General features: G+C 42.2%; 1 protein-coding gene and 1 long non-coding RNA gene across 5 annotated transcripts in view; both read left to right on the top strand.

Annotated features, from left to right (window-relative positions):
• The window catches only part of fynb (FYN proto-oncogene, Src family tyrosine kinase b), a 117885-nt gene that overhangs the window by 85990 nt on the left and 8623 nt on the right, over nucleotides 1-23272 (top strand). For 2 of the 4 annotated variants that reach the window (XM_031285599.2, XM_031285600.2), the window contains 6 exons: nucleotides 1527-1630; nucleotides 2797-2946; nucleotides 12100-12264; nucleotides 15495-15674; nucleotides 18704-18780; nucleotides 22563-22716. In XM_031285599.2, the coding sequence (XP_031141459.1) occupies nucleotides 1527-1630; nucleotides 2797-2946; nucleotides 12100-12264; nucleotides 15495-15674; nucleotides 18704-18780; nucleotides 22563-22716 (830 nt within the window). Of the gene's footprint in view, nucleotides 1-1526; nucleotides 1631-2796; nucleotides 2947-12099; nucleotides 12265-12603; nucleotides 12760-15494; nucleotides 15675-18703; nucleotides 18781-22562; nucleotides 22717-23272 lie in introns of all 4 variants that reach the window. The other 2 variants (XM_031285602.2, XM_031285601.2) reach the window with 2 other exon arrangements.
• LOC116040293 lies at nucleotides 4431-6076 on the top strand. The gene is made up of 2 exons (XR_004102633.2): nucleotides 4431-5399; nucleotides 5619-6076. It is a non-coding gene; the product is annotated as an uncharacterized LOC116040293 (long non-coding RNA).

The following is a 23272-nucleotide window of genomic DNA, read 5'->3' as shown; positions in this document are numbered from 1 at the left end:
TGGTCTTTGATTTTAGTAGTGGGGCTCCCTCACCCACTCCGACTCTGATAAGAGGAGAGGAGATAGAGCTGGTGACGGAGTGCAAATATCTCGGTCTCATCATTGACCATAAATTATCCCGGGATCCGTGTGCTGTTGCCGTTTTTAAACAGGGCCAACAACAACGTTTCTTAGGAAACTTAATTATTTTAACTCTTTTTTACAAGTCCTTTATCGAGAGTATTCTCTCCTACTGTATTGTATGCTGGTATGGACATTCAAAAATCACCCATAGGAACAAATTGGGGAAGCTTGTTAAAACCTGTGGAAAAATCATTGGTAGGCAACAGGTAGACCTGTACCAACTATATCTGACCAGATTGGCACAGAAGGCAGACAAGGTTTGTATGGATACAACCCATCCACTTTCAGTGGAGTTCAAGCCGCTCCCTTCTGGTCGTAAATATAGATACCCCAATGTCAGAACCAACCGAGCAAAAAACTTATTCATTCCTATGGCAATAACCCAATTAAATAAGATGTAGGGAGGGGTATGACTGAAGGAATAGATGTGAAGTACGATAATGTGCAGTAGTTTTATTTGATTTATTTATGACATTGTGCAATATACTCCTTTTACTGTGTTCTATTTATTGATGTGTTAGATAAATAGCACTGTAGATGTCTGGTTCAATGTTTGTGTTGTGGATTATGTGTCAATATGCCTGTACTGTACAAGAAATTGCCTCTCTGGGACATTAAAGTTTTCTAAGTCTAAGTCTAAAGAAATGCCAATAAACCATAGCACGTTTTTCTCCCATCCCAGAATGCAGTGTCACACAACATTCCGGGACGGGAGAAAAACGTGGAGGAACGATAGCATCCCTAGTGGCTACAATGCTGCTTACATCCCACATGATGAAAGTGTTGTGATGAAAAATGAACAGCCTACTGACACTGTTGCTCGTCTTAAAGCCTAAACATGTACCTTTTGTCCTGAGGGTGGCACTGAAGACAAAAGCGTCCATCATCTGGGGGGTATGAATATGCTCGATTAAGGTCACAGCAGTCTACCCAATATATTGTATAATATTCTGAACAAACTTTTTTTAATACATACCAGCTATATCCTCAGACAAAAGAATCGCCACGGATCGAACCACTGGGTCTGGAAAGCGTTTGTGCGGGCAGTCAGCCTGGCTCAGTCACATGTGCATGTGTTATGGGGAAGTAGGGAAAAGGAAAACGTTTCCAACATCTGCACAGAGTTGAGCAGCTTTTTTTAAATTGTGTTGATCCCAAGTGCTTTTATCAGGACTTTCAGGTTACAACATCAACAAAGCTATTGGTCACAATGACTACAAGTGACTAGTACTGGTACTGTGTGTGGTACTGGTGGATATGTACATGTTGCAAATTGTATGTTTTGTTTTGTGTGTTGTGTTAAAAATGAATAAGAAATTGTATGGAGCAAAAACAATTGAGTAAGAGAACAAGGAGTTAATGCAGTGAATTCTAAGTTAACATGTCATGTCCTGTAATTGCAGCTGGTACTTTGGTAAACTGGGCCGTAAGGATGCAGAGAGGCAGCTGCTGTCCACCGGCAACCCTCGAGGAACCTATCTCATCCGGGAGAGTGAAACCACAAAGGGTAAAACCACAGACACACGACAGATTCACTCCCATTCACACCAGCCTGAGAGCGTCAGTACAAGAAGAACCTGTGGAAATCTTCATTGCTTTTGTGAACTTTGGCTACGGCTGAGTAGAGAACCTTCATTCTTTTTGAGTGCCTACCAAATTGTTTCCACAGCAGCATGTTTTTTTAAGTGACAAGTACTTGATTCTTACGGGCTGGCTGCATTGCACGCGTACATTCCAACTCTACGCTTCCACTATAATCTATGAAACTGGCTACACCGGGCAGACAGCAGCGCGTATGCTCCGCAGAGATCTGCTCTACAAGCATAAAAATAGGACAGTCTTCTATTTTTAGATATTTTACGTGAGGTGTGTGCGGCCCTTTGACACAGAAATGGATCATAAAATGTCTATATGTCTTTTAAATTAAACTACCGATACACAGGAAAAGACTTAAAGACTGTCAGTGAGCGTGTTGGCAGTTTCATTTTGAGGGTTTCTGTTTTTATTTCCTTCCCTGCGTCCTCTGATAACAGCTGACAGGAGATTGACGTTTCACAGCGCTGTGCCGGCTCCAAAAAAACTGGAGAAACAACAACAGTCGCAGAGGGAAAGCTCACCGTGTCTCCTATGAGTCACACAATCCAAGGCCGGTGGGGTAGCCGGTTAAAAGATACATCCGCTCCGGGAACGGTCCGCATACGTTACGCGTAATTATTCTTTGATAAAATATAGAGCTGGGCGATATGGAGCCAGATACCAGATACCAGAACCAAATATCACCATATTTTTGACCAAATACATCAATGTCAATATTGCGTCGATATTGTAGGGTTGACTATTGGTGCCATGAACACAATGAGAGTTTTGATAAATAGTCACCAATAATGGAGAAACAATGACTAAGTGGGTAAAGGCAAATAATAAAGCAGCTAATAAGTCTGGTAATTTCAGCAAATGACATCACTTTACTGTCATATAGCCTTTAAAACCAGGGAAAAGACAACACTTATTCTATATCACCATATTACGTTTTCCAAAATGTAAGGCGATATCTATCCTGATATATCAATGACGGTATAATATTGATATATTGCCCAGCCCTAATATGATGTTTCCTGATTTAAATCGTAGAGAAGTTCTTGATGTTTGGCGTGGACTGTGTCTCCCCCCCAGGTGCCTTCTCCTTGTCCATACGGGACTGGGACGATGTGAAAGGTGACCATGTCAAGCATTATAAGATCCGCAAGCTGGACAGTGGCGGCTACTACATCACCACCAGGGCTCAGTTTGACACGCTGCAGCAGCTGGTTCAGCACTACTCAGGTACAAACGCTACGCTTTGAATGATGCACACTGCTTTTATATCATGATGGGTGTTAAGGACAAACTCAGAAGACAAGGCAAGGCAGCTTTATTCGTACAGTATAGCACATATCAGCAACAGGGCAATTCAAAGTGCTTTACATAACACATTAAAGAGCAGTTAAAGCTTTAGTACATAACTTTTTGATATTAATGAATGTCCGTTACATTCAAGCCATTGTTAAATGAGTTGCTACAAAGCTAATTAAGACTATCAGCTCCACACAACTCTCTGTGGATTTCTTAGTATGACTATGTTCAGAAGATTGTGGCGTCCGCCGACTTTCGCGCGCAGAAGCTTGAGTGAAGATGTTGACCTCTTCTGCAGAGTCCATCATGTATTTTTAATCCACTGTGGCTACAGTGGTGGCTACTAGCAACTTCGTGGGGGAGGGGTTGGGGGGCGCGTGCGCGATCACGGAAGGCTTGTATCATTGATTCATTTATCACATGATTAACCTCCATTAATCAGTGGATGACCAACAATTTTCTAAAGCTAAATGATGACAAAACAAAGGTACTTTTGGTTGGACCAAAATCAAAGCGAGACACCGTTCTTAGTGATCTTGGGAACCTGGCACACCAGGTCAAACCAAAAGTAACAAGCCTAGGTGTCATCTTAGATACAGAGTTAAGCTTCAAGCCCCAGATCAGTAAAGTTACCCAGACAGCTTATTTTCACCTGAGAAACATTGCCAAAGTACGGCCCTTTTTAACTCAACAAGATGCAGAAAAACTAATCCATGCCTTCATCACTAGTAGGTTAGACTACTGCAGTGCACTTTTTACTGGTCTCCCAAAAAAACCTATAAAGAAATTGGAACTCATACAGAACTCTGCTGCTAGACTTTTAACTAAGACCAAGAAGATAGTGCACATCACTCACTGTGATCACTGTACTCAGTGGTATGGCTGCCATATGGCCCATGAAGCATTGCATTGCCCACCCTGCATTAAAAAGGGAAACAGACAGATGTTGCCATAGAGAGATATGTTATGATGGAGATGGCGAGCGTTGACACTGTGGCCTCATTTGCCCAAATAGCAACTTCAAAGTCTTCTCTCCTGTCCGGTGTCCATTTCCCTAAATTGATCCAGAATGCATTAAGCAGACACTGTTACACTATAATTGCATCTGGTCTTCCAGCATCCCATTTCCACATACAGGAATAAAAGGTGGCACTCACCATGAGCAGGGGCGGAGCCAGACGTTGAAAACATTTGGGGCTCAGCCCAAACCTAGACGGGTTTTTTTCTCACTTTTTTCGCCTTTTTTCGGGGGTTTTGTCATTTTTTCAGCGTTTTTGATTGCTTTTTCCGCTTTTGTTAACGTTTATGTTGCTTATTTTCGATGTATTTGTCGCTTTTTCAACGTTATTTTCTGTTTTTTACATCATTGTATCTAATTGTTCTCTAACTGTCTTTATTATTCTGAAACCAGAACACAACAAATGTTTGGAAATGACACAAAGTTGAAATTATTTTAAAACCCTAAAAGATTCAGGGCTTTTGACAAAACATTTGGGCCAATAGCCACCCCCCCAGCATACATTTGCTACCTTACATGCATCTTTGTTTATGAAGCAGCACAACTGCACAGTGAACAAGAAACATGATGTCACGTTAGAGTAGAAAAGCACTTATTTGGCACTCTCCTTAAGCAGAGGGAGTTAGTGTGTGAGCTACAGTTTGCATCATGTTATCCAGATGTGTGTGTGTGTGTGTGTGTGTGTGTGTGTGTGTGTGTGTGTGTGTGTGTGTGTGTGTGTGTGTGTGTGTGTGTGTGTGTGTGTGTGTTGACCCCTGCAGCTGCTAACACATATTTGACACACAGATTACAGGTGGAGACAGTGATTATTGTCCTTAGTTGTACTCTGTGTTTTTCCTCTTTCTTCACTTTGTTTTCCCAGTGTTTCTCTCTATGTCTCGGAGTAATGATGATGTACAAAGTGTAACCGAGTCTGTGTTTTATCGCTCTCATCCTCTGTGTCCGTCTCGAAAAATGGATATTTATCCTGTCACGCTCTACTTGGCACTTTGACATATCGATGTTTCAGCCCTAAAATCAACACCATGGATTTTCTGCGTGTATGTGTCATGGCACATTAACCGTCCCTTTACATTCTCACCACGTATGATTTACCATTCCAGATGATGTATGGAGCCGATGACACATCTTTGCAAATAACCTTGACTCTTTTCAGGGCTTGTGCTTTTGATTGCTTTCTGCTTTCCTCTATGTTCATGTCTTTAAAGAGCTAGAGAGCATATCGGGCATCGTGTACCAGCCCATCCATCCTCTTGCAAATACACAGTTGATTCCTAAGCAATAAAGGAGCCTTGCTAAATTCATCCAGTAAAAGAAAGGAAACAGACATGGTAAGTCAAAATCATGAGATACTAAGTCAAAATAAGTCAAATTGAGTAGAAAATGTTGACTTGCTATCTCATAATTATGACCTACTAAGTCCAATTTTTGAGATAGCAATTGCACATCTAAATGTTGATTTATCATCTCATATTTACCAATGTTGACTCAGTAAGTATTTATGAGAAAGTAAATCCAAATAATGACTTACTGAGTCAATAATTTGAGATACTATGTCCAAAAAAAAAACAAAAAAATGTTAAAGGGACAGTTCACCCCAAAATCAAAAATACATATTTTCCTCTTACCTATAGTGTTATTTATCAGTCTACATTGGTTGGGTGTGAGTTGCCCAGAGTTGGAGATATCGGCCGTAGAGATGTCTGCCTTCTCTCAAATATAATGGAACTAGATGACACTTGGCTTGTGGTCCTCAAAGCTCCAAAAATATACATATATTAAAAAAAAAACTCAACAGCAATGTCTCTTTCTAGAAATCATGACCCGGTTGCACAAGATAATCAACAGACCTGGTTGTGAGCAGTTTCATGTTTTCTTTCTTCCGAACTCAACCGTCAGCGGTATCATGGCGTACTCATGGACAAGAGGCTCGAGATGTGAACAGGAGATTCATTTATCGCTAGTGTTGCATTGCCAGACCTGTCTCCACAGCGCTGCGGAGGAAGGTCTGGCAACATGAGCATACACTCCTGGGTAGGAGAAAAACGGTCAGGGGGTGTTTGCATTTCTTTAAACCAATCACAGTCGTCTTGGGCGGCGCTAAACTCCGGACGCAGCAAGTATGGCTCATTAAAATAGTCTCGGGAAAGAACTTGTTTTAGTAGAATATTTGTACCCAGCAAAATAAAACGCACACACACAATACAGTAACGTGAGCTATTTAAATTAGCTGGATACATGGTTAAATGTAATTTTCTCTTACCAGTGTATCGCTGTGTGTACTTCGTCCACAGCAATTCCAACCAATCGGCCCCAAAATGTCCCAGTTAGACGTTAGTAAATGCCGTAAACATATTCTTTGTAAATCTTTACAATCATTCCCTGAATGAACCAAGCAGGCCTGACTTGTTGCACCATCTAAATTTTCTTTACAACTTGCAATTTTCAGCGTGTAACGTTGCTCCGAGGTTCCGGTTAATGTTTCCTTGATGGGACCGGAGTTTGAAGTGGGGCGCCTGGGTAGCTCACCTGGTAGAGAGCATGTCCATATATAGAGGATTACTCCTCCATGCAGCGGCCGTGGGTTCGACTCCGACCTACGGCCCTTTGCTGCATGTCATTCCCCCTCTCTCTCTCCCCTTTCATGACTTCAGCTGACCTATAAAAATAAAGGCCTGAAATGCCCAAAAAATAATCCGGAGGAACTTCCGGCAGCACTGGAACTATGCGATAAATGAACTGTCGTCCATATAGACTAATTTATAGCTAACTGATACTGCTAGCATAGCTGAGGAGTACGTCATTAATGTTTACGGTTGGCAGGTGTAGTTCCTTTTTCTTATGATGACCTGACTCAAGAGAATCTTAGGAAATGAAGGGAAACTCAATGAGCCAACATGCTGTAATTGCATAGTCACGATTTAAGGCCACTATGTATTAAAGTTATATGTGATTATAGCAAGATTCAAATTCTTCTGATGTTTTTGTTTGTAGGAACATGAGACAGTCCTGGTCTATGTCCATTCATTCAGTCATTGTCCCCAGGTTGGATCACTGGCGGTTTTTCAAACTACCACTTGGCGGCGCTAGTTAGAAATAAAATGAGACATTTTTAAAAATGATTAGAAAGCCAAAAGGTGAGTAACGGATGTAACTTTGTAACTAACTCCGATCAAAGCACAAAATGAATCATTTGAAGCTGCCACGCCTTTCTAGGAAACACTGACTGTTTTGATGCGTGGTGCGTGGTTACGGTCCACATATTGACAGGTTTTATGACAGTCAACATAGAGCTGTATTGATGTCTGAGTGGAGCAGCTGAGGCAGCGTCGATGGTCGAGCTGCAGGTTGAACACTCCCGCGGGTGAGACGCGGGCCTTTATCTGGTTTTTACTGCCTCATGCAAACAACCTCGGGCCTTATCACTTTGTACTTGCAGTATTAGGGGGGGGGGGGGGTCACTAGATATTAGCATGGAGGTACCAACGGAAACTCTGCCCTAATCCACTGGTTTAATTAAGCATAGGCAAACATGAGAGCTTCCTCGTCTTCCAGAGTAAAAGCAAGAGATGTTTGATTTTATGACACAGATGAGATGGTGTCATCAAGCATTCACAGCCAGAGAGGATCAAAATGGAAGCAGCTGGAGCACCACTCAGTTGCCTAAACAGGCATGGTCGTTAATGCTTCTCATGGTGCATAAAGTCCCTGTGCTCCATCTTTATGTTTTTGACGTACATTTCCCAGAAGAGTGACTGGCAGCCAGAGCTTTCTCTTGAAATAAATTACTGTCATTATCGTAAAGTGTATGGGAGTCGTAGACGCCATTAGCCATAGTGAGCCGTAACATAGATCCCTACTTTGTCTATGACCTGCACCCACACTTGCTGCTTTGGTTCTCCAGCTTTAGCAGATGGATGACATACTTTTACTGTATATTTATTTAGCAAGATGGGGCCCACTACAAAAAGACTAAAATATACAGCAGAGAAAACCATGCCCTAAATAACATTTTACTACCAGGTTTCCCTAAAACATAACTCCAAAGCTGTTGGAAGTAGCTATGTTGGTTTATCTATAGCTGCGTTTTGACCCAAAGTTGCTTGTTTTTAGTTCTAGGAACAACTTTTAAAGGGGAACTATTATATAGCATTTTCAGGTTCATACTTGTATTTTGTGATTCTACTAGAACATGTTTACATGTTTTTTAGAATTTAACAACATTGGCAGCCAAGCAGCTGCCAATGCTCTTTCTACAGTCAAAAATCACAGATAAAGGCTTTTAAACCAAATACTACAAAACCGAAAATGTTTCTGGGGTAATGTGACCTAGAATTGGGGAGAATTTAACAACACTGGCAGCCAAGATGACATATTTTACTGCGTATTTCACTTTAATGTTAATACCGCAGTAGCTTAAAAAAAATCACTCCAGTCCTGCCTACCTGGAGCAGACGACCGATCAGAGAAGGCCGGCTTAGAGTTGCATAAGACTTAGCCGAGATTAGAAAAAACTGTTGAAAACGGAGCGTTCAGAACAGTTGGAAATCTGAACGTTTTAGCTCACGGGGATTTGTCTAAAATACGTTTACCTCATTATTTGAAAAATATCTCCGACATTATAACATTGTAAATGTGACAGAAAACGTACCAAAAAGCATAATATGTCCACTTTAAGAAACTAACAGGTTCCTTTATCCTATTGTTGACAGTGGCATTGATGTCTGCTTTTCCACCGTGGTCTAAAGACCCGTGAAGATTAGGCAAATTAGTCGAAAAACGTATGACAAAGCAACATGGCAGTATGAGGATGAGGGCTGCTGGTGGTGCGGGGTCAACACCCTCTGCAGCTGGAGTTCAGTGTGCTGCCTGTTTCATATAAAAAAACACTTACAACATAGATTTTGTCTCACTGTGCTTCAGAACGCAACTGCTGTGACACAGTCAGAAAATACACTTGCTCTCTGCGCCCGCCCGAGCTCAAAGCGCAACGTCTCTGTAGCCTGCAGCTCGCCCGATCTCCCTCTCTCTCTTTTTCTCTCTTGTCTTTTTTAAAATGAGTCAGGAAGCCAACAGCAAAGCCTATCTTTACTTTTAACGTTATCCAACAAAGAGCAATGTTCTCCCCTCAACCTAAAACGGTCCCAAATAGATATGAGAGTACTTCCTTGTTTTATGGATGAAGCAGTCGGCGGGTTGAAGCTGCCGCGCTGTGTGTGGTTCACTAATCAGCAACGGTCATCAATGCAAACCCCACCCCAAAGGTTCCTGTACTTTCAGAAAATACTACCCTCCGATCTGGGGCTTTTGGGGCAGGTTAAAAGGCCCTGGAAAATGTCCCCAGAACTAAATATAGTACCTGGTCCCTGTGGTCGAAATGCAACGAGTCCCTCAGAAGTAACAAAATAGTGCCCAGCCTTTTAATGAAACACAATATGAAAACTCCTCTACAAAAGCACCAAAATCCTAAAACCACATAAACGCTACTCCTAAAGAATGCCTTTATATTTGCTTACCTCAATTGCCAGGTTTAATGTACCAGTTGTTAATGGAGCACACACTCTGCCAAAAAAAGACAGTAGCGTTCACTATACAGGCAGGCGCCATCTTGGGAATGCGCATGCCTGTATAGTGAACGGTACTGTCTTTATAATCTATATTTTTAATAAACTATCTGTACACTTACAAAGTTCTCAATGCTTCAGTTTACATGTAGGGACCCTCATTATGCTACCGTTGAAGTGTGGTGCTATTTTGAGCCTTGTTAGTGGTGTAGAAAATAGTCATTTACCCTCTGCCCCGAAGCCTAGCGTTGTAAGCTAATCACCGGTTTACGCTAGCTTGTTTAAAGCTAGAGACACATTGGATTAGCATGAAAACAGATCCCAGAGAACGGTCGACTCGGTACACATGTGTTATTAACCCCTAGGTTAATTTTGCACCGGAATTGTCCATCAAATGATATTTCATGTTTGATTCTGTGTAGTAATCAGTCCTTCCAGAAAAATGCTGTGTTTTTTTGTGATTGTTGCGGGCAAAAATCCTTGATTATGTGGCACGTTTTCTTAAAAAATGCGATGGAATATGTGGGATATTTATGCAGTTTTATGCGATGAAATTGCGGGAACTTGCAAAAACTACGGTTTCATCATGGCTTCATCGCGGGGTTTGCAGCTTTTTGATGATGTTCACGTTGCGTAATTATCCCATGGCAACAGGGGAAAATGGCTGCTCTTGTGTGAAGTAAACGCAACATTTTTCAACTTTCTGCTAAGATATGTGTGGCTTTTTTGCAACGAAAATGCGGGGATTATGAAATCATGCAAGCCCCGCATATTTTGCGCGGAAATCTGCAATTTATGCGGCGAAAATGCGGCGTATTTGAAAAAATGCGGCCCCCGCATAAATATGCGGACTTTGGCTGATTATGCATTGAATTATGCGATCGCATAATCACGTTTTTCTGGAAGGACTGAGTAATATTCTATGATCATTACTATCCTTTGGCTTATTCCAATCCTCCTTCCATTGTGCTTCCATTTTGTCCACCCCATTTATATCAATGAGGGTATGCTAAATAACAGAAACACCTCTCTGTATAACGCAGTTCAACAGAATCACAAACTGCAGCCTCCAAAATTATCAAATAGTAGAATCAACTCCTCTCCTAAACCCTTTCAATAGAATCTGAACATTAGTACTTTCATCAAGGATTTGTTGCAGGACCGTTGTATCAGACTGAGTTTGTTTTAGCTAGGTGTACCTATTATAAACTGTGTATACCACACTGCTAATTGTTCCTGAAGATAATAAAATGCAAGTCAGAAAGAGAAAGCATTGTAGCTGCATCTCTCGGCCAAGATTAATTGTGTGCTCTATCCCAGTTAAAGTTCTAATAAATATCTGCAAATAGCAGCTGATAGGAATGAAGGACGGGTAAAAGTTGCCGGTGAGGAAGCATACCATTCATCGAAATTGTCAGGATTTCTCTTTTTTTGTTTTGTTTAACTACTCCAGCCATTTCCTTTGATACTGTCAATAAGGTTAAGCAAGAGTCGGAATGAAAATATGGCAAAATCTGTGCAGAAAAAGTACCGATATTATGTCTTTTAGAATGGGTCAATGGTCCAAAAGTGCTGGAACCTACACGTCCCATAATGCAACTAAATAGTGCTTCCCTGTCATATTTTTTTAAACTCTATGCCCCCAGTTTATAACTCTACCATTACAGATTTGTAGATTCCAAGCCCAAGTCAAAAAAGCATGATGACGTCATCTAAATAACCATGATGACATCAGCAATAGACATATATACTACTACTACTACTACTATAACTGTTTTTACAGGCTGAGTAGTGCTTTCCATGAGTAGAAGAATGATGTTGATGTGTGAAATCAGTGGTGTTAGGACTGTGACAGCACTGCTGTCTTGCTGCTCCTGGAGATAAATCCCTGGTAACGTTTTAGTCATAGAATGAATAAAGAGTGTAGAGTGAGAGTAGAATGGACATTGAGCTGTTTGCTGTGGTCCTTTGACTAGTTCAAAAGAAAATTGCTCTCACTACTGTGCATTGACCATAGAAATAGAATGGTCACAGCTCTTGCAATGGCAACGGTACACATAAAAATGACTGCCACTCTGACCATATTTGCTATGTTGATTTGAATGGGAATATCTGTTCTACTCTCATTTATTTCTGTGGTTATGTGTGCTGAGATGTGTGTGACCTGGCACCACTCTGGTTGATTGCTGATTAAATGTAGCTAATGGGCTAATTCTAGGACAGTCAATGACTGTCCATTGTCCCTGTTAAATAAACAAATAAAAATAAATAAATCTGGTGATAAGTAAGGACCGTGGAGACCGCATTAGACTGCTCATTGATGGATCACCTGACCTGGAAGCAGCCGGATTTTCAGCTCCATGTTCACTCTGCTCTTTGTTGCCCTTGTTTTTAGTTCTTGTGTCGCCTTGAGGCTTTCCCCTCTCCTGCAGAATGCTCTGCTAACTCTCTGTACATCTCTGTCTATGCTCCCGTTTGTGCATCGCTGTGCGGCGTGTGCAGACCGAGCCGCCGGGCTCTGCTGTCGCTTGGTGGTTCCCTGCCACAAAGGGATGCCACGCCTCGCCGACCTGTCCGTTAAAACCAAAGACGTGTGGGAGATCCCGCGGGAGTCGCTGCAGCTCATCAAGCGTCTTGGGAACGGACAGTTTGGGGAGGTCTGGATGGGTACGGATCCAGGGACCGCCGGACGAAGAGGCTGCATGGAAGGGGCCACGCTGAGCTAGCAGAGACACCAAAACACAAGCAAATAATGTGGCCTGGGGAAGGGAGGGGATAAAATGAGAAAATTGGGCAGGAAATTTGGAAAATGTTCAGTTTGGGGCTTTTGCCAGGGAAATGATTCTGGTTTCTGACCCCTCCCTTCCAAAATCATCTGGAAAAACATGCAATGTGTCAAGAGACTCTGCTCTCACAGTCTGAAGATGGCTCCCTTCCATGTCCCTTACTGCATGTTCCTCTCCCCAGTAGTTAACCCTGTGTGCCTTGCCTTCCCTCCCCATGTAGAGAGTGCTGATGGTTTGTGCTTTAATTTAACGGCCGTGTGTGTGAACTACATCCCTGACACTGTGGGCTTGAGTCATGATGCCTGGGAGGTCAGCAGAGACACACTTGAGTTGGAAGTAAAGCTGGGGACAGGATGTTTTGCTGATGTCTTTTACGGTAAGGAAATCCCCCCCAAAAAGTACCTCTATTTTTTTTTTTTAAATGTTCACCTTGGGCCACCCTGGAAATAAATAAATACCTGCATTCTTAAATGTGCCAAAAAAATAATTGCAATTTTGTTTGCTAATTGGAGATGAAAGCAACTGCTTTTTTATCCCTCTCCAGCATTCCTGCAGGATGATCTTTTTTTTTTCTAAAATCCAGAAAATAAGTCCCTATTCATAAATACAAGTTTCTACGTTGCTGTAATTAATTGAGTACAGTATTAAATGCAGTATGGAACTCCAAAAAGGGCAATACTAAATACATGTTTCAGATATTATGGATTAATAATCAGATAAAATGTATAAACCAAAGTACCCAAAGAGGAATAGTATTTGTTCTCTCTGAGGAACGTGTGTGAAATGAAAACACTGGCCAAATAACCAAAGTAATTGGCCAGCTACCAGCTGTTATTTACATTTGCTCTTTACTTTGAAGCTCGGTCAAACTCAAAACTAGCTAGTTAGCATTCTGCAGCCTTGTTAAAAAAGCTAAAAGACGAAAGGGAGGCATTGCATTTTGAAAGGAACACGCCGACTTATTGGTACTTTGTCTTATTCCCCGTATCCCCCAGAGTTAGATAAGTCCATACATACCCTTCTCATCTCCAAGCGTGTTGTAACTCTGTCCGACGGCTCCACCGGTAGCTTAGGCTAGCACAGATCCAGAAGGTAATCGGTTCCAACTAGCCTACTGCTCCGAATAAGTGATAAAATAACGCCAACATGTTCCTAAGGCTAAGCTAGCGGTGGAGCCGTCTGACAGAGTTACAACACGCATGGAGATGAGAAGGGTATGTATGGACTTATCTAACTCTGGGGGTTACGGTGAATAAGACAAAGTACCAATAAGTCGGCGTGTTCCTTTAAATTTTTATTTATAGAAACAGCTAGTTGGTTTGCAGGCTACATGGCTAATTAGCTAGTCAGTTGTAGCACTTACCTGCTAAATATTGTGGTCCTTATTCTTCAACATTACTGCTAATGAAATGTCGTTAGCTTTTTTCTTTTTTTTGTATTAACTTTATTTGCATATTTTCAAATATCATGTGATACAGACAATCTTTACACAATTCAGCATTGTACTAATATATAAATAAGACATCTATTTCCATCCAATGAGCATTACAACCTTACATAATGGCATAAAAAAAAAATTAAAAAAATTAAAAAGGGAGAAAGAAACTTAAGAAGAAAGGCACTTGAAAGAATAAGGTAAAAAATAAACAATAAAAAATACAATACAAAGAAAAGATGAATTGAAAGGTAGGCTATATAATCACATTTCCTTGAAAAAATCTGTAGAACATCAGCTATGTAAATACTTTTCTTATTAATAATAATATCGATAGACTAAAAAGAATTCCGAAATTCAATTCTGAAGTGATTAAAAGCTGGCCGAGTTTTTGAAAATGTTGCTTTGTGGATATGAAATTGTCCTTGTAGAATTAATAGGTTGACAATCCTATGTATTGTTTTGTTTTTGTTATTTATCATAATATAGAATTACATCTTCTGCTTCCAATTTAATTACGTAATTCTTTTGAATGTTGAAATAGTTTTCAATTCACACTCCCAGAATAAATGTATAATAGTTTCTTCTTCAATTTGACACACTGTCATTAGCTCGTTAGTTAGGTAACTAGCTTCAACTTCTGTCTCCATGCTCCTATCAATCAAAGCCATACACTGGTACTCATAGAGGCTGGCTGGCTACAGGAGAGTATGTATCCACAAAATATTCACAGTAATAGTTTTTGACAGCAAAAGTTGTAATAATTTATTAACTAATTTGTTTTACACTTTTCGTTCATATAACTTCCTAATGTTTAGTTTGGTCCATTTTGGGCTTCCATACTGCAGAACATGAGGGTGTGCATTCTAGTCATATTCCAGCTGGACAGATACTGAGGATAGGGTTGCTCCCAGATGACACCCAGCCTCTGGGATCATATTACCTCACAACCCAGCAGGTGACCATCACCCGCTCAGTCCCGACTCTCAGAACGTCTGCACAGCTGCATCGCTAAAGAAGTCTACTCTGATTTATGGGCTTACTCTTAAATCAAACCCCCAAACACCTGTACAGTAGATCACATGTTAGCTGGTGGGCTCTGCCCTCCCTCTGGGTCACTACTAATACACCTGCACCCATAACTGTCACAGAATGAGATAAATGGAGTACTACTTTATTGGAGTGTCTTTGCATGCTCTGGCACATTGGTGGGATAGCCATGCTGTGTTGCAGTAACTGGCATGCGACCAGTGAGGAGCTTACAGGCTTGCCTTTGTTAATCATCCTACAAAGGATTATCTGCTCCTGTGTCGGTGTACTGTGGCTCTCAAAGCCCTGCTGGATCCCTTCTCCTGGCTTTTTAAAGCCATTTCAAATCAAGGTCCACTCTAAATCTCGTACCCATTTAATTATCCTTCAGCACAACCTCTGCGCATGAGAATAACAGGCACGCTGATTCTCATACTGTCTCCTGATCTCATTCTGTGTTGCATGTTTACCTCATTGTCATTTAAAAGCCAGACTTTCCCCCTGTTATTGACTACAGTTGACTCACACCTGCCAATCATCTCTTCAAGTTAGACAGCAGGGTTGGCAAGTCTGACTTGAAATGATGTGATTTGAATATGAATCGCGGTTTCTCTGTGCTGATGCCAGCATGTGTGTGCGTGTGCCAGGAACGTGGAACGGCACCACTAAGGTGGCGGTGAAGACCCTGAAGCCTGGCACCATGTCCCCCGAGTCCTTCCTGGAGGAGGCTCAGATCATGAAGAAACTCCGCCATGACAAGCTGGTGCAGCTCTACGCCGTGGTGTCTGAGGAGCCCATTTACATCGTCACAGAGTACATGGGCAAAGGTACAGTAGATGAACACAAACATACAGTATGCATATACAGTATACACACAACAGACATGGATACAGTTCTTTAAACATTCTATAGCTATTGGCTATGCAGTTTCATAAACTCAGTTCAATAAAGGTTTCTTTCCACTTTGTCAAACAGAAAACAGAACTGTGGAAAGTCATATCAAATGTTCTACAAGAAGTAGAACTACAACAGCCAAACGACCCAAAGTGTAAGGCCCCACTAGCAGGGGTATCAAGCTGAGAGCTGAACCTGTACCGGCACCTTTAAGACCCAACTCGATTGGTCCCAACTGATACTGATACTGACGGTTAGCTCACCAGGATAAAGCAACACTTTGGCTACACTCTCAGGCAAATTCACGCACAGCAATTTTTTGCAGCCGCTAAACCTTGCAAACCTTGCAGATTACTTGCAAAACGTAATGTGCTAAATAATCGTTTTCTCGATTTTTCTGTTTTTGTGATCATTAGCAGCCGAAATCCTAATTGCGATTAAAATATCGATAATTTGTACAGCCCTCTCTTCTGGTCCCCATGTGATCTCTCCGTAGCCCCAACGTAGCTTACATTTTAAGGAGGTGCACAACTTTAAAGTCAGCATAAGTAATGCCTAGACATGTGTTCATGTGTCATACATGTCTGCACATACTGTAGGGTTAGAGCAGTAGGGCTGTGGTAGAGGAAAGATTATTCATTCAGATGTAAGGGATTTATCCTTCTGGGATATGCTTAATGAATTTAGCAAAACTGGCAATCTGCACATTCGATGTGGATGTTTGTGTCAGTGGAGATTTTTGCCTGATGCTGGTACAAGAAGAAACGTCAGGGGTTCCTTGAAATCATTTGGAATGATCCTCTGAGGACCATGAATACCCACACTAAATGTAGTGTTTGTAGATGGAATGACCTATGGATGGACAGCCCTACTGCTTGTGGAGCAAAAATATGAATAGGATTAGTCTCAACATTTTGCTCTGTTTGACCTAAGTTGCCACGATAGCAAAGACATGATACAATAGCACAGTAAAGTGTAAAAAATGCTTTAAATCCAAAGCAGCGTACTCTATATATGTGCCTGTTGTGTGCTAGTGTGTGTGAGCATATGACACCGCGCACAAGCATGCAGGCTTTGTAAAATGTTTTTCTGTTCAGCAGAAATGTTTTACTTCCATTCCAGTCAGAATAATAGTAGCTGTTCTGGTTTGGTAAACCCTTTGTTTCAAAGAGACTGAAGATGATTAAGGCCTTCAAAACAATCCTCCCAAAACACTGGCATTTAGAAACCCCACAAGAAACGCACATTAAACACCAGAGAACCCAAGAATGGAAACTTTGATGTGCATCACTGTGTCTGTTGCGTGCAGAGGCTGCCACATGTTCAGCGTTTTTGAAAAGCAGAGCCAGTGTGAAATGTGATGAATGCCAAAATGCATTTGTGGTGATCATAAAGTCCCCCTGTCCTGTATTTATCCTCTAACTCTAACTAATGATTGTTGATGATATAAAGTAGAAGTGAACAGACATATTACAAACCTCATGTCTCCAGAACATTCAGCTGTCAGCGGATTGCTTGTGGTTGGTAATTGCTGAATTAAAAACAGTTCCTGTAGGGGCCATAGGGCCCCACTGATTGGCTGATGGATCTGATGCTGCGTTCCAGGCAACCCGTAACTCGTGTTTTCACAACCTTCTACCCGTGAAAGTGCCCTGGAACGGCAGTCAAACCCTAACTTACTAGTTACTAGTACTAGTTAAAGTTTTTGACGTCACACACACATAAACAATAATGGCGACGCCTGTTGATGCTGTACAGACGCCGGTGATTAACGGTGAGAAATAGACGTAAACGTAAAGTAAAGTAATTCCGCACATTGTAATCAAAACAATACACATACGATTGTGTACTACTACAGGTTATGTTTATTAAATGAAGCCCAAAATATGTCGCCGACTAGAAATCGCTAGTATCAGCTAGCGCTAGCTAACGTCAACGTTAGGTAGCCTAACCTGAATCCTGCCAATGGCACAATGTTTAGCTAGCCAGCTTTGACGGTGTGCCAAATGTCATTATTTTTATCATCAGACGCACAAATCTGCTGTACATAAACGTCTGTCTGCTGACACCAAAGCTTGGCTTGCTGACGCCAAGATCATCAGACCAGAGCGACGTCGTGACTTTGCCTGGAATGCTACCAAGTCGTGAGTCGTGACTTGAAGTCGTAACTTACGGGCTAAATATTGTGTCTGGAACGCAGCATGAGACATATAGTTTGTGTCTTCTAGGGGTGACCCCGAATAGTCGAATATTCAATGCTTAGAATCGAAAGAGACTGAAAAGTCCAGTTCAGACCAAAGATTCTGGACGTAAGGAGTGTAAACTTGCAGCTACTTGCAACGCGTCGGTCTGCAGCGTTGTGAAAGCAGCTAGTTTACACCAATGCAACGAGATGAGACGGTGTATCATCTTCTTAGCACGACTCTCTGTACTTCCGTCCTAACTTCCGACTTTCAGGCGTTTTTTTGTAGTTGAATATCATTTGTGAATATGAATGTGGATAACGTTGTTGATAGTGAGATGCTTGCTACAGCCTCATTTCTAGTGATGAAACAGCGAAAACACATTTCATTTCTCTGATTCGCTGCTTTGTTTTAACGCCGCTCGCTCTCTTCAGTCACTCTAGGTCTCTCGACCACATACCGTGCTTGTGGGTGCTCGTCGACGTTCTAAATCGTTTTCGTCTCGTCGCGAATCTTTGAAGCTTTTCATAAATCTTTTTAAAGTGAGTAAATAAATCCAACCGTCCCATGACAGATTTAAGTTTGACTTTCCATGATCCGTGACCGACAGTCGCCCCCCACCAACATGATTCACCGATCAGTCGACAATAAGCAAGACTTGACCATTCTGATTCGACTGTGAAAATTCTTAGTCGGGGACCCCCCCCCCCCACCTAGTGTCTTCAGTGTCTGTATGTGTACGTGCGCTGAAATCAGACATCTGTTTATGTCTGCTGTAGGAAGCCTGCTGGACTTCTTGAAGGATGGAGAAGGACGAGCGTTGAAGTTGCCTAACCTGGTGGACATGGCAGCACAGGTATACCTTGTTTGATCTGTACACCTCTCGCTGGTCTGCTTCTGTTATATGAAGGTAACAAGAAGAGTAGACTGGTTATTCATCACTGCTTCCCTGAAAACGACAGAAAATATTTCAGAAACTTGCAAACTCTAATGACCTCAGCCCAGAGAATCAGGCCTTCATTTGAAATAGGCTTACAGAGACTAGCCTTTGTTTTTATATTGTATTATGTTTAGTCAGAAGCCTCCCTGTTTTCTAATTTGGTCCAGTGTTAAAAATAAAAAAATTCAACACTTCCGCCATGTTCACATGTTGTCTTGATAAATTCAGTATGTTACTAGTCAGAAAGATTATTTCATTAGTGATATTAATCTGCAGATTCATTTCTCCATTAGGTGATTTGTCTATGCTGGAAAGTGGTGAAAATGTTCCTTATAATTTCCTAAAACCCAAGGTGACATATCCATAATTCAGTCCAAAGCCCCAAATAACTCAAAATCATATACGACAAAGAAAATCCTCCTATTTGAGAAGATGAAACCAAAGAATTTTTCTTTTTAAAATGACTGAAACTATTAGTCAGTTATCAACATAGTTGGCAAATCATTTTCTGTTAATTGAATTTGTTTCAGCTCTCCTCACCACTGTGACTCAGTAGCTGTGTTCGAAACCGTTCCATCATTCAGTCATTCACTATTCCCTATATAGTGTTTATTAAATAGTGAACTATATTGGGAACGACCAAAACAGATTTCGGACACTCACTGAAAGTATCGTTGCGTCAGTAGATGTGCCGGTTATTTGTGTGATGGAGGCGGGCGCGCCCTAGCCTGGTCCTACCAGACTCTGGTACATTAGCCTGGTCCTACCAGACTCTGGTCCATTAGCCTGGTCCTACCAGACTCTGGTCCATTGGCCTGGTCCTACCAGACTCTGGTCCATTAGCCTGGTCCTACCAGACTCTGGTCCATTGGCCTGGTCCTACCAGACTCTGGTACATTAGCCTGGTCCTACCAGACTCTGGTCCATTGGCCTGGTCCTACCAGACTCTGGTCCATTGGCCTGGTCCTACCAGACTCTGGTCCATTAGCCTGGTCCTACCAGACTCTGGTACATTGGCCTGGTCCTACCAGACTCTGGTCCATTGGCCTGGTCCTACCAGACTCTGGTCCATTAGCCTGGTCCTACCAGACTCTGGTACATTGGCCTGGTCCTACCAGACTCTGGTCCATTGGCCTGGTCCTACCAGACTCTGGTCCATTAGCCTGGTCCTACCAGACTCTGGTCCATTGGCCTGGTCCTACCAGACTCTGGTACATTAGCCTGGTACTCAGCAAATATTGTTCTTGCTCGGGCTTTAACTTCTGGATATTCGGCAGCGTTGCCTCAACGGACCAAATGGCTTCGCTCGCATCTTTTTCCGCCACCATTACGGAACTACAACTCAAACTAGCGCACAACCTCAACGTCAACGTTCTCAGCCACTCCCTCTGTTCGCTGATTGGACCCGAGAAAACCCAAGAATATACCGCAAACCCAGACGTAGTACTGAAGGAAAATGAAAATTCAGCAGAAGTACGTAGGAGGGCGGCGCTAGGCGCGCCCAGCATCATGTAAACAAACAAAAATACTTCTAATACGTCCCTGAAACCAACGGAGCACTCGGGAGGATAATAAGAGGTTGTATATACAGTATGTTGCATGTTACATTTCCACTGCTTAAAAACGAAAGCCCGCTCCATTTTTCCTTGCTGCTGCTTCTTCTCCTCCTCCGGGAAAACACGACCGCATTGCATTGTGGTATACGGGAGTAAAATGTAGGGTACACCGTATGTACACTCAAATAAGCTGTGCATTGTGGGTATTTTACAGTGGACTATGAAATTCACAACATTCCAACACCACTACAAAATGGCGAACACACTATATAGTGCACTATTTCCGTTATAAGGAACGGTTTCCAGCACAGCTACTGGGTCTGAAGAAGAATTGCTTCTACCTTTCTGTCTTTCGATCGCTGTTAAAGACAAAGACAACTCTTCCTTACAAGTCTTTGGCATTGAAAGTCTTCCAGCGACATAATACCTGCCTGGTAGACTTTTATTAGAAACATATTCAGAAGAAAAACACAGAATGTATTCAGTCCATAGCAGATCATCCTATATTGACCCACATTTGTATAATAATACACCTGTAATAGGATTAAACTTCCCTTAACCTGATTTTCTGATGACCGGTTTTCTGCAGGTGAAACCACACAGAGGTATTTGTTAGGCCTGCATATTTATTGGAAAAATGGTCTATATGAGCTCTAAGTATTAGCATTTCTAAAGCCTCAAGATGATACAGGATATCAGGCTCCTTCCTAAACAAGCTATTCTTCTGCTCTATGGAATCACTTGCCTACAGATTTTTTTTTGTTTGTTTGTTTTTGGGGTGTTTGATTTACATGTTTTCTCTGTCAGCCGATATTTTCCCCATATTTTTAATTGATGCACTGTAAGTTATACACATAGTAGTACTTATTTAGAAAAAGCTCCATGCTACATGTATCAGAATCCGAATACTATATTGATCCCCTCAGGGAATTTGTTCAGTTGCAGTTGCTCACAGTTAGCCTGGCTCCACCCTCCTACGTACCTACATTCAATTTTCATTTCCCTTCAGTACTCCTTCTGGGTTCGTGGTATATTCTTGGGTTTTCTCCAGCCAAATATTTGGCGGTCCAATCAGCGAACAGAGGGAGTGGCTGAGAACGATGACATTGAGGTTGTGCGCTAGTTTGAGTTGTAGTTCAGTAATGGCGGCGGAGAAAGATGCGAGCGAAGCCATTCGGTCCGTTGTGGCAACGCTGCCGAATATCCAGAAGTTAAAGCCTGAGCAAGAACTATCTTTGCTGAGTTGTGTTGGTGGCCATGATGTTGTGGCCCTCCTCCCCACGGGGTTTGGGAAATGTTTGATTTTCCAGCTCGCTCCGTTAGTGGTGAAGGAGTTGGCTAGGGCTAACGCTAGCGATGCTAATGCTAAATATAAGCCTTGACGGTCTCCCCTATTGTTGCACGTGCGCATGACATATTGGTTATGGCAGATCCAGAGTGGCTCTGGGCAGATCCAATAGTTTTAAACTTCAACAGAGTACCCGCCTTCAAGGAAGTTAACACTTGTCAATGGAGAGTGGCCAGACTCTGTGGACCAATGAAATCTACCAGAGTCTGGTAGGACCAGGCTAATGGACCAGAGTCTGGTAGGACCAGGCTAATGGACCAGAGTCTGGTAGGACCAGGCTAATGGACCAGAGTCTGGTAGGACCAGGCTAATGGACCAGAGTCTGGTAGGACCAGGCTAGCTCACAGTCAGATTGAAGGTAAAGAAATAAATAAATAAAAATAAATTAAAAAAAGTGAGAGTAGGGGCGCCTGGATAGCTTCCCTGGTTGAGTGTGCGCTCCATGTACTAATACTCAGTCCTTGACACAGTGGCCACAGGTTCAATTCCGACCTGCGGCCCTTCGCTGCATGTCATTCCCCTCTCTCTCCACTCTTACATCTTCAGCTGTCCTGTATAATAAAGACCCAAACAGAATCATCTTTAAAAAACAAAAAGAGTAAGAAAAAAAGGTAGTCAATAATTGTATATAACTAACATAGCTACAGTGCAAACATTACTGCACTGAGTAATTACTGTACATAATTGTACAATTGATGTCCGAGAATATAGAGATTGAGATGTGATGTCCTGAAACCAATCCCAGTTGCAGTGTTGAGCAGTAAGACTTGGGTGCTCCCTGTGCTGTGCTGCAGGTGGCAGCGGGCATGGCCTACATCGAGAGGATGAACTACATCCACAGAGACCTGCGCTCCGCCAACATCCTGGTGGGAGACAACCTGGTGTGCAAGATTGCTGACTTCGGCCTGGCCAGGCTCATCGAAGACAACGAGTACACCGCTCGGCAAGGTGGGGCTTCCCACACACACAAACACACACACACACACACACACACACAAAGTTAAATCAAAGATCCTCTATACTAACGATAGCACATTTCAAGCAGCACCAATGGTATGAAACAGTTCACACTTCCTGTTTCCTCAATGGGCGTGTAGTGAACGTCGTGTGGATGAATGAAAAGTTATATTTGAATCATTTATTAACATTTTCTTTTGCTAACATAAGGCACCACAAAGGTAGGGCGTTTAAAAACATTAGCTGACGTTAGCTGTGTTGCCAGATCTCGCGAGAGTTTGGTCCTGAGACAGAAACAACAAAAAATATATGTGGCTTGTGAAGAATGGATCCAATATTTACTTAGGTGACAACAGGGCGAAAGAACCGCTCCCGTTCACGTTCACTTCTCCCGTTGGAATCAACACGCTCAGACCTGCCGCTAGTCTCTTAAAGAGACGTGGTGGTGGAGAAACCCACGGGACACAGAGACAGGAAACTACTCTGAGTCGGGGCGTCTCGGTCCTAAACTGTCTCTGGTTAAATGCACATACTTAATTCTCCAACT

Source organism: Sander lucioperca, chromosome 19, assembly GCF_008315115.2.
Source record: "Sander lucioperca isolate FBNREF2018 chromosome 19, SLUC_FBN_1.2, whole genome shotgun sequence".
In the NCBI taxonomy this organism is placed as follows: Eukaryota; Metazoa; Chordata; class Actinopteri; order Perciformes; family Percidae; genus Sander; species Sander lucioperca.
The sequence above is the reverse complement of the archived record's forward strand: the minus strand, read 5'-3'. Positions and strand labels throughout refer to the sequence as shown.